Source organism: Dryobates pubescens, chromosome 27 (genome assembly GCF_014839835.1).
Source record: "Dryobates pubescens isolate bDryPub1 chromosome 27, bDryPub1.pri, whole genome shotgun sequence".
Classification (NCBI taxonomy): Eukaryota; Metazoa; Chordata; class Aves; order Piciformes; family Picidae; genus Dryobates; species Dryobates pubescens.
The window spans coordinates 13,941,700-13,954,489 of NC_071638.1; the positions used below are offsets into that span (position 1 = coordinate 13,941,700).

The 12,790-nt window shown below is 36.3% G+C and overlaps 1 protein-coding gene across 1 annotated transcript in view; it reads right to left on the minus strand.

The window, feature by feature from the left end:
- The window catches only part of GRM8 (glutamate metabotropic receptor 8), a 339,948-nt gene that overhangs the window by 33,653 nt on the left and 293,505 nt on the right, over positions 1–12,790 (minus strand). The window contains 2 exon segments of the mRNA XM_054173798.1: positions 4,627–5,208; positions 5,210–5,563. Coding sequence (XP_054029773.1) covers positions 4,627–5,208; positions 5,210–5,563 — 936 coding nt within the window.

The window sequence follows — 12,790 nt, forward strand, 5'->3', positions numbered from 1 at the left end:
TCACAGAATTGTCCAGTCTAAGCTCTAAAAGGGCTTTTCCCTCTCTAAGTTTTTTCCTACACTAATAGTATAGATTAATGTCTGAGAAAGTTAGTACATGGCCTGAAAGCTGATCAGAAATGTTTTGATAAACATTCTTTTTAAATGCAAGTCTGGTGTTTTCTGTGGTCCTCCTTCCTCAGCAGAAAGTGCAATCTCTTTTATTTCACAGTATGGGAGACAAGTATTTATCTTGTATTCAGTATTTCCAGGTTAATATGAGAACATATGTCTTTATTATCTGTGGCTGAATATGATTCATTCTCCTATCAAAACTGGTAAAAGGAAGGAAATGAAAAAAATAGTGGTATCAAATATGGATGTACTTTAGAAAGCCATCTATCCTCAGCTGGGTTTTGTGCAGTCTGCCGTTATAACTTCATTTTACGCAGAGATTCATCGAGCATGTTTTAATCACTCAGCTGAATTCGGATATTTTTCTGCAGCATTTCAATCAGCATGACTTTTGAGACATCTGTATTCTGGATGATCCCAGTACTTTCAGTGTTTTGCCATGTATACTTGCACGATATTAACAAAGGTTATATGCACAGAATACTTTCGCGAAGAATTTCACTGCTTTGCCTCTAAAGTGCTCCACCGATACTTATGTGTTAGAAAATTTGTGGTTTATTAGTAATTTAACTATTTGTAGTGTGTTCCTTTCATAAAGCAGCATCTGTTGATGCAGGCTTGATCATGAATGGACAAAATAATTAACTAGACAAAAAAAGTCACACAGGACATAAAGTCAATCACAGAATCACAGAATTACAGACTGTTAAAGGTTGGAAGGGACATCAAAAGATCATCTAGTCCAATGGCCCTGCCAGAGCACGATCTCCTACAGTAGGTCACACAGGAATTCATACAGATAGGTTTTGAATGTCTCCAGAGAAGGAGACCTCTCTGGGCAGCCTGTTCCAGAGTTTTGGCACTCTCACCATGAAAAACCGTTTCCTTATGTTCATGTGGAGCCTCCTGTGCTTCAGCCTGCACCTGTTGCCCCTCGTCCTGTCATTGGGTATCACTGAGAAGAGCCTGGCTCCATCCTCCCAACACTCTTCCTTCACATATTTATAAACATTAATGAGATCATCTCTCAGTCTCCTCCAAGCTAAAGAGACCCAGCTCCCTGAGCCTTTCCTTGTAAGGTTGATGTTCTGTGACTCTCAGGTGGACTCTTTCAAGCAGTTGCCTGTCCTTCTTGAACTGAGAGGCCCAGAACTGGACACAATATTCCAGATGCAGCCTCACCTGTGCACAGTAAAATTCTCTTAATGTTCTCTGCGAAGCACCTGTAAAAATGACAATCTAAAAATGGTATGTTTAATAGTACCTGGGGTTTATATTCTGCTGCTTGAGACTAAGCACAAACAATAAACATGGAGTTTCATAAAAGCCACCAAGATTGGGTTATGCAAGGTTATTTTGGAGTGGTATTTTAACCTTTTGTTAACTGGCCATAATATATATTATTTTTAACTTTTTGAATATTACATAGAAGTTTCTTCAGTTTTATATTAGTTTTAAACTTACATGTAAAAAGGTAATATAGACAAGCAGAAATAGTTTCTGTCATAAAGGACTGTTAATAATGTTACAGATGTCAAGACTATAAATCAACATATATCCAGTCACTCTTTTCAAGTTACCTTAGCTTTTAACAGGTTTTCTCTTATGGATGTGTCACACCATGCAAATTCAGGCATTTAACTCAGCTATAACAAACAGGTAGAGATCCAACATTCCTCATGTGAAAAGTGGAAAGAGCAGAGCTACCCAGCCTGTGCTTCACAGGAAGAACATACCGTCAAGATTCACAGTTTGTCTGCAGAAAAGTCCTTATGCTTATTTACATGCCCTTCATCACACACATTCAAAGTCTGACAGACAACAACTCTCAGTTTATGGACTTGTGCCAGCTCTAAAGGCTTATAATCCTCTAGGTTCTATTCAGAATCTCTTAGCAAATTTATACTTTTAGAAATTGATTCCAAGGCCACTAAACATAAAGGTGATCTTTCCATGACAATACATGAGGTTTGGATCAAGGCACCTGCTTTTAGCATTAATGCTGCTAATTTTTTATTTATCAGTGAAAATCTTTTGATATTGAGATAAAAATAAAAGCTTCTCAATATTCTTTCTACTTAATCTGTGCTCATTAAATAGTTAAGTAAATATAAACTCTCTTTAAAACTGTACAATGCCTTCTGCTATGGTGGTAAGCACTACTAATGTTTAGGAAAACAGAACTTCCTCAAAATTTTCTTGGAGAAGTTTTAAGTACTCTGTATTTAAATAGAATTGTGTCTGAAGCTAATAATTCAATGAATTTCTAGTTGGAAGTACACCTTACTTGTAATTAGTGCTAGGCTAAATTTTTTTACAGTCAACACTTCAAAGAAGGAATGATTGCTTTAAGTAGTACTTTAAGTCCTAATCTGATTGCTTCATTCTCTCTGAATAAACTCAAGACATTAAAACAAACAAACAAAAAAAGCCCCAACAAATCTCAGGACTCTAAAATCAACTGTAAAGTGAGGAGTCATCAAATTAAAGTCTGTTTATTTTCTTTTACATTTCTTTCACCCTCACAGGAGATCATAATGTCAAATTTCAAATAACATACTCTATAATTGGTTTTAAAATGCTTCTTTTGCTGATATGCATTAATTAACAGTAGCATTAACAATATTATTAGCAGTAGGTTAAAGTGAAACCTACATGCAACTTTAAGTCTATTTGGGCAATGTATACATGTGTGCACCAAGATGTTACATTTTTTTCCTATTCAGACAAGCAAGTTAATTGTATGAATATGCACACTATTATTGTGATGTCTATAGGCTTTGTGTGGAAACATGTTTTTATTTGCAGCAAAAAGAAACAGCACTGTGAAAAGAATTATTTTGAGATACAGAGCTACTGTATTAGCATAATAATTAGGGTTATTTTCCTCCTGAAAGTCATTATCTGAAGACTAACAAATCATTTAGGAAAAAAGGGAACTAACAAGTGAAATTCAGTGTTACAAGCTGTGTGATTTAATACCATTTCTATGTTCACTCTTGGGTTTCATAAAAGAAATGCAAAAGAGGTGTTCATTAGTCTTGTCTTTAGGGGTCAAACCAAATCATCCTTTACTACAAGATAAGGTGAACCAATGGTGTAAATCAAAACTCACTGCATAATTGCCTTCCAAGCAATGTTTTCACTGTTTCAATACTCAATGTTGTTATAGGTACCTGCCATAAAACTGACTGACCCAAGCTGCTAAAACACAGACGTACCACACATTTGCACAACAAAGTACTCTTCAAACTTAAGTCTAACCAAAAGATAATTTAAATACAGTTAATCTAAACATGTTTTCTGATATCAAACACCATTTTTTATGTTCATGTATTTTATCTATGATATGCCATTACCCTGGTACTCACTCTCCCTAGCTTAATTCAAAAGTCCGGTTTTTTTTAGTGAGGAAAACGTTTTTCTGCCACATTCTCCCCTCTTCAATTCTTCTGCTTGAATTAGCAAGTATTTTATCAAGCTATATAGACCTGTCCTTTAATTGTCTGGGAAAGAGCACCTCTAAACCAGGCATATCAAGCCTTTGTACAATTGTAAGTGGTTATATGTTAACTTTTCTGACTAAATTAAAACTTGTATTTTAAAATATTATAAAAAAAACACCTGCCAGAAGAAAAGAGGAAAGAGCTTATGTAAAAGACTGATCACTTTAATTTCTTATTCTTAAGGTTTTCCAAATCTCATACACTTGCAGTTTTCAAGATTGATGCTGCTATTATTGTTCTTTCCTACATAACTTGTCAATTTGCACCACTGGCAGCTGGATAAAAACTCATATAGTTGACATTTACCTCTCCCTTCCTATTAGAACTAAGAGAGGAAGAGTTAAAATATCTGACATATTCTGTACTGCTCAGCATAACTGATATCAGAAAGATGTGAAATGACCAAGGAATAACAGATATCCAAGCATCAAAATTTTAATTAGTTCTTAAAAGATCAGGAAAATGCTTTCTTTTTGCCCTGAGATAACAATTAGTGAATTATGCTTATATGACCTTCATTCATTCCTCCCATTGTTTGTTTTGTTTGTTTCTTTGGGTTTTTTCAAAGTTATATGTGTCAACCAGAGAGAAGTAATTGTTTTCATTCTGCCCAGGCATTCTTCATTATTTTTGACAAATATAAGCTGATCTTCTTCTTTCTATTGTATCTGTGGATGATATCAAAGATCTATATAGTGCTTCATGTAATAGGCAGCATAAGTGAAGGATAATAATAAGCATTAAAAGAAACAGTCATTTAAGGTTATAATGAGAAAATGTCAGTAATATTGCACCAGCCACACCACAATCACATTCAGTTCCTTGGTTTAAAATATAGGACACCTATCTTTTGAATCATATATATCTGTAAATTCCGAGAGTTTGTTTGCAATTATCATTTCAAATTACTCATTTCTAAGAGTGAAAATAGTATAGTGCTCTAAATATTAGGAGATGAGAATAGAAGAAAGGACAGTACTTGATTTGTAAACTTATCATCACTTACCTTCTCTGCTGATTGGGCTGTACCAAAAAAGATTGGAATAAAAGCTAACCAAATTATGCAGGTTGTGTACATAGTAAATCCAATAGGTTTCGCTTCATTGAAGGTCTCTGGCACCCCTCTTGTTTTAATAGCATAAACAGTGCATGTGACCATCAAGAGAATACTGTATCCAAGGGAACAAATGAGAGAAAGATCTGAAATGTCACATTTGAGAACTCCCCTGGCATTTTCTGGTTCAAGTGTCCTCTGCTCTCCATAGTCTACGATGGTATGTGGTGGGTCAATAGCAAACCAGATGAAGACTCCAATAAGCTGCATGGATATGAGGCTGAAAGTGATCACCAGTTGGGAAGCTGGACTAATAAATTTGGGAGCTGTGACAGATTTTTTGCCTTGTTCAAATATTCTGTGGATTCTGTTTGTTTTGGTGAGCAAGGCAGCATAGCTGAAACACATGCCAAGCCCTAGAAAGATCCTTCGAAATGAGCAGACCACCGTATCAGGAGTTGCAATCATTAAAAAAGTAATGGAGTAACAGAGAAAAATCCCAGTCAAGAGCACATAACTGAGTTCCCGTCCAGAGGGCCCTGACGATCGGTGTGTCGTTGTACCGGACAAAAGTCACAATCACAAAGGTGGTGGCAATTATACCGAGAATAGCTATGAAGACGGGCACAATGGCCCAAGGAGAATGCCACTCCAGTTTGATTATAGGAATAAGCTGGCAATCTGTACGGTTGGCGTTTGGTCTCTTATTAATGGGGCACAGTTCACAGTTGAATTCATCCACCTGGTAATGGTATCCCTCACAGCGCTCGCAGTGCCAGCAGCAGGGCACTCCCTTCACGGTTTTCTTTCTTTCCCCAGCTTTACAGGGCAGGCTGCACACAGATGCTGGATGAGTATGTTGTCTATTAGCCCACTGCATGTCTTCTACCTGTGGGTATAAAAAATTAATGAGCCTTCTATTTTTCCCCATTTATAATATCCTAATCTTGGCTACAGGATTGTCATAAATCACTACATGCTGACAGTACAAATACAGTTTACCATAATAAGAAACCTGTTTCTTTCCCTTGTATTGACTTTATAAAAGTGTTAACTGATTGTATCCAATAAATCATTCATGCCACAGGCTTGATGAGTGTCATTAGTTTCTATTTACCTCTTTACTGCTGACTAAATTGACGTCTGTAAGGATATTTATTGACTCCAGGCTAGTTACAAAGCAAAAAAAAAAGCCCTGTAGACTGTGTTTTAAAAGTTAATCACATGCAAATACAAGTACCAGTAGTTCTAAAACATTTAATTACAAAACAAGGCTATAGGAGTTTCAGATAACTTTTTGGTAAAATAAAGAAATAGATTAAAATCTCCTTGCATCACTTCTGGAAGAACAATGAGAACCAGGGAAAAAAAATTAAAATCCATTATTCTACTTCTTCCATGAATGGTTATTTTACACTTTCCTACTTCCTGAGTTTTGAAATGCACAAGAGTATTTACTTTTCTAGAAGATAAACATGAGTATACACTGCTTTCTGAATGATAATGGAGAAAGACATATGTCAGTCTTCCTGATCTAAGGAGTCCAAGAATCTTTTTGTAGCGCAGAACAGATGCACACAATGCATTGTTTTGGAAATCTCAGATTTCTCCACAGCAACACATTAATAAATATATATATTTTTTATCCACTTATCTATTATTTCTGCACGTCCTCTAAATAAAATATGAATAGGAAACTCATGGATTTAAAGCATCTCCTGCTTAAAATTATCACTCAGTTTCAGCCTAGCTGTCCCTAGCCCACCTTTCGTTAAATCGCGTTCTTCCAGAGCTCACATTGAGTGAACCAGAGCAGCGTGTGGAGCAAACACTGAAGGCAACAGAATCACTCTGTATTGCTCCCGTGCTTCACCTTTGTTAGCTGGCAAGCACTTAAGGACAAAGGACTTGCCTTGTTCTTGCCCATTAAATACTTAGCACTTTTGATTCATTTGGAGGCTTTATTTGTAAGTGAAATAGCAGTAACAAAACTTCAGCCTCAGGAATGTTTTCAGTTCCTTCTGGAGGAGGACAGAATGAGGACAACTTATCAAGAGGGATAATTTTGGCCGTTAACAATTTCTTTTTTCCAGCAATTTTTTTTCAACAGATTTGAGAGAAAAATCACAATGTGCCGTCTTCATTTGCCTTCCTCAGAGAGCAGAGCATCGGTTGCAGCACCACTTAGGGTGAATAAAGCAGCTACAAACAGCCAGGATCTTTGTCTCCTCTGCCCACTTTTCTGCACTGTGTGGGACTTTTCTGTTTCCTGTCACTCAAAGTGGCAAACAAGGGACCACACATTAACAGAGACAAGAAACTCACTCACACGACCAGCCCTGGGAATCCCCAGAGTCACTCAAAGACTTCATGGGCATTTGGATGAGTCCGAATCATATTTTATATCAGAGACTGTGATAATTACACAAAATGAAGCATCTGGTGACTATCTAAGCTTCCTAAAACCTGTAAGAATAACCCAGTCACTGGATGACTTTTGATAGAGCCCTAGCAGAACACTTGCCACTCTTAAGAAAATACTAATCTCTTAAAAATTCCTGGGTTTACTCACTGAAATTCTCAAGACCTGCATAAAGCTTTCTGTTTCATCTACTAGATAAGAGAGAAAACATGATGAGAACTGTGTGATAGCAAATATATATTTTCCTTTACAGTGTTGGTAGGAGAATAAATGCATCAAAGCTTAGGATTTAGTCAGATACTATCATAATGGGGACAACAGGAGGCCCTGGTCATTAAAGCAGACCTGTTGACAAGTTTGGGATGACTCAAAACAGAACAGTACTGCATATCTGCCGGACTAAAGCACACAATGTAGAATCACCTGGAGAGTACACAACACCTGATCCAGCATAAACTTACTATGGCATGGACAGGCAATATCTAACTTGGCAGAAAGCCTGACAGGATAAAGCTAAGGTGTTCAATGTTTTCAGCATGTTTGAACTAGAAATGTGAGTTTATACTAGATCAGTGTTTAATATAATGAGGCTACAGTGTTTCTTATCTGCCATTAACCACCCTAAAGCCATATTTACTGTACTGTGAATCCATAGCTTACTTAGACAGGTATAGAGAATTCATTTGTCTATCAGACTTTTCACTTACACAGTGAAAGAAGGGAAAAAATATGTTTTTATTGTACAGCTATGTTTTCCACACACTTTTGTCTGGATGTTGCTTTAATTGACAAAAAACATGCTTAAAAACTCTTCCTGTCTGGCAATACAGTTGAGTCCCTCTTTAGTAGCAACAATGATACTAAACTCCTAATTCTGAAGGTCACTGGTAAAGATTCAAATTACAGTTTTCATTTTAGTACATTGGACACATGATATCATTTTGGGCATGGCAATACAGGGTTCTGAATGTTGGAAAACTAGCTGGCTAAACAATCTCAAGACTTTTCTTTCTTAAAAAAATAATTTGAATATAAGCACTATTAACTGTTAGTGATGGAATGATTCAAACAGAATGGATTCTAAAAGCATTAGAAACTGTTAACTCAGTGTGGAGAATAACCAGAATGAATGACTGGTAGAGATGCATTTTACAAAGTACACAAGTTATGTCTTACAGTCTGATCAATTTTTAATGCAAAACACACAGTTAATGTAGGTTCCCCAACATTTCTGAAAAAGATCTTAACAAAAACCTTGTGAGTTCTGGCTCATGAATTTTTATTATTGCATCTTCTATTTAGGAAGAAAGAGGAGATATTTTCCCAAGAACTGCTGGTCAGTGCTTGAATTGGAGATCCTCTTTAAGATACTTGCAGATCAGAGAAAATTCTGGTATTGCAGGATTTCAACTCTCCAAGTTAGAGCAAATATCAGATTCTCTCATGAACCCAGTAATCCTGACAGCTCAGTATATCGCTGCATTAATAAGCAATGTGGCATAGTAAGAACCAGTCTGTGGAGTGAAAGTGTTGGCTCTGAGGACCTGATGTTCACATTGGTCATTATTTCAAATTAGAGTCTGGGAAGGAAGGTTGTTGAACTAATTTTGATGTAGTTCAGTGGACTGAACACCTTGTAATGATTAAAGATTAGATGTCCTTCTGGAAAGCACCTTCTGTTTTCATTTTTAGGTGGTGTTGGGTGATAGGTTGAACATGATATTCTTGAAGGTCTCTTCCAACCTGGTCTATTCTATTCTATTCTATTCTATTCTATTCTATTCTATTCTAGCCAAAAGTAATCTAGGTCATATAGGCTGAGACCCACTCCACAATGAGCAGGTGTGCTAAGTGGGAACAATTAGCAGATTCATTTCAAAAGCAGACTCTTGACTGAAACTAAATGCTAATGTGCATACACCCTCAGACTACACTGCTGTAATAGAGGCAGAGTAAAGAGTAGGGGAAAATACACCTCAGAATGAGCACTACTTGCCTTCATTACATCTGAACTGATCTGTTAAGAGTTGCTGTATGTGCAGCAGTTAAGAGACTGAAACACCATGCTACACCTGATCATCTGGTTCATTCCCAGCTACCTATAACCTGCAGCAGTCTTTGCCTGTAATTTATTCTTGACCTATTGTTTTGCATAATAGAAATGTAATAATGATATCCAGTAAAAGACGTAATTACAACAATGGTTTTTTCAGTCACTTAATGTATATATCAGAGGACTCAGCTTCCCAAATCTGTGCAGGATATTCACCCCTGTTGATATTTTTCTGTCTTTAGGTTATAGCACTATTGATCTCACTTCTTCTCTGAGATTAACTTTAGACAATAAATGATAGTAGAAACTGAAGAAAAAGCAGAGGAGGATCATTTGGCTCAGGGACATTTTATAATGTTCAGAACTGCTGAAAACCTTTAATTGTCATAAACTTTAAAGAGAGTTGCTGGATGCTCAGTTTCTCTTGGAAATCATATTTTTTAATGCAGATATAAACAGCAGTGGAACTTTCAAAAGTGCCAAGGGGAACGTGTTCAACCCATTTAATTAATTTAAATGGGAGCTAAGTGCCTTATCTGTTTAAGTGCTTTTGAAAATCCCACTATGCTTCCATCTGCAGTTTTCACAGTCTAAGTACTTTGGAGAAACTGCTCCAAAGAGATCTAGAAGCTCAAATGTTACAAAACTAACTTAAGAGGAGCTTAACTTTAGACACCCATTTTTAAACAAAATTCTCAGGGGGGTGAAGACTCTGACAAAGAAGTCGGAGTCAGACAAGACAGAAAACAGGGGCTTTGACATTGAAAAGGAATTAAAAAGTTCTGCACCTCTTCAGCCCTTACTAATCTGGGTCTGTAGCACTTTTTATACTGCTCAGACATTTTCTAAGGCTGAGCACACCTCAGATTATTAAATAGCCTTAGGTAAACAGTTTCTGGAAGACTTGTTACCTTCATTTTCATGTGACATCTTTTAGCTGCTGTTCACTATAGCATGATGCAAGATGAGGAAAAATTCATTGTTAAATGTATCTAAATTCATCATCTAGGTCAGATGGATAGGAATAGACTAGCTCTGTATCTATTATTAATAAAAGCTTTAAACATTATTATTAATTTTATTTGAGTAGCTCCTCTGAATTTGCAAAGTCTGATAGATTGATGAGCTATCATAAAGTACCTCACATTCCCCTAACATGAGGTTCCATTTTCTACTATTCCAATACTTACTGGATTGAAAGTATCTGAAAGAGAACGACAGCCTGTCTGTAAGACACATACTCATTTTCTATTAAATGCATCAGGATACAAAAAGAGAATGGCTTCGTTGCTATTTAAATGACATTAAAATCATCTCTGTATGAAATATCTGCCTGATGGAGCTGCAATTTGCTTTAATTTCTGGCACTAAGATTCACAGTTCACTAAACCATTAACATACAGACAAAATGCCATTCCATATCAAACCCAAGTAAACATCTCTATTCTTCAAGAACATTATAAATACAATTTCCTCTAATATCTAATAATTAAGCTAAAAATTAATGATGTGGGAACTGGGGTAAAACAAGATGAGATTTACATGACACAGTACAAGTAGCACATTCACATTCCTGGCACCTATGTTCTTCCAATAATCAAGCAACTTATTCAATTTAGCCCTCAGCAATGAGAGAAGACTGATCAAAAATGCTGTTAATAGGTCACCTGTAATTTCTGAATCATTTATGTGTACAAATTCACCCTGTTTTCCATTCTTAATGGTCATGGATTAATTTATCACTTACACAACTCAGCAACTGGTGACAATATAAAGGCACTCAGCCTTCAGAGAGTTTGTATCAAGAACATTGGTAGACAATAATTTAATGTTTCTGATTATGTTATATTATCACATACAGGAATTTTCATTTTTGGTATCCTAGAACAGAATATTTATTAAAAATAAGTGTTTGAGCACTTTACAATGAATGGAATTATACAAGAGCTGAACAGAGGAATGCAAGCAATGCATTCTACTAGAGTCAGGGGAGCAGGAAAACATCTGATTTTGTAGTCAGACATGACTTTCAAAAGCATCAAGGTTCTTACATAAATTCATACAGCTTTTAAAGATATTCAGGTTCTTAGTTATAAAAATGACAAAGCACTGAAATAATTATTATTTCCAGCTTGTCACTAAGAGTCATTCTTATTTTTGCCTCAAATTTCTGGAAGTATTTATCTTCTGAAAAAATGGTTCATCAGAGGTGCGTAGCAATAGTGAACGAATTACAGCAATTTAGTCTAATATTGGCTTTTAAAATTGTCTAGTGCATCTATTCTCACAGTAAAAGTTCAAGTCTCTAATGTACCTTGTCCAATCAAGCAATTTGAACCATCAAAACTTAAACTGGTTCAGCTAAAGTGAATTCATTATGAGCCTACATATAATGATCATAGCATTCAGTCTGCCAGACAGATTTTAGCGTTTAGAGAAAATCTAGTTATACTTAGAGGACTAAACTTACAAATATTTAAGCAGGCATGGGTAGAAGGGAAATAAGGACAAAAAATATAGTTTTAATTAAACAACAAAAACCAACCAAACCAAAAACCAACAACCTCAAAACAAAAAACCAACAACCAACAAACAAGAAAAGACTGGGAGGGGATTAATAAATGTTTGTAAATATCTGAGGGCTGGGTGTCAAGAGGGAGGGGACAGGCACTGCACACTTACACCCTGGGATAGGACAAGGGTCAATGGATAGAAACTACAGCACAGGAGGTTCCACCTCAACATGAGGAGGAACTTCTTCACTTTGAGGGTCACAGAGCACTGGAACAGGCTCTCCAGAGAAGTTGTGGAGTCTCATTCTCTGGAGACTTTCAGGACCCATCTGGATGCGTTCCTGTGTGACCTGTGATAGATTCTCTGGTCCTGCTCTGGCAGGGGGGTTGGATTAGATTAGGTCCCTTCCAACTCTTAATATCCTATGATCCAGTGAACAAAAACCCAAACAATAACCAACCAACCAAAACACTAATCCCAATTGTCAATGGCAGTATAAAGCCATTGTCATTATTGTCGATGGCAGTATAAAGCCATTATCATTACCAAATTTGCTATAACTGCTGTGAATTATTTACTTCATTCCCCTCATACAGATGATTTCCTAACAACTGTGGTGTAATTTTCTGGAATTTCAGGCATAGACATTCCTAGAGGTTTTCAAAGAACATGGGGTCATATCTTTGCTTTCACCACATACTGATTGAAAATTAATGCTGTCAAATATCAGTTTCACAAGAAGTCTGAAAAGCTTGATCAGATGCAATGACCATTAGAGGACCAGTCTGCAATATATTACAAGCAAAATTATTCTTTCTCTTTTCCTTTAGGAATGGAAGAATGTATTACTGCTGCAAGCCAGATGGATGCTGATTTCTCCTAACTGTGCATCCATGTGCCTGAAGTTCCTCCACTTACCATCTCTATCTCACAGGTTCCCTAAAGCAAAACCAAAACAGTTAAATTTGCTGTCATTTAAATTTGAATATCTATATACATGCACAATTTAAAATGCCTTAGGATACAGAAAAGGAAATTATATTATTCAAAAGTAGTGCTATGGAACATCTAAACAACTTTGAGCTCTAACCTTAGAATTAGCCTATCTGGCCCTGATACAGTCTGAC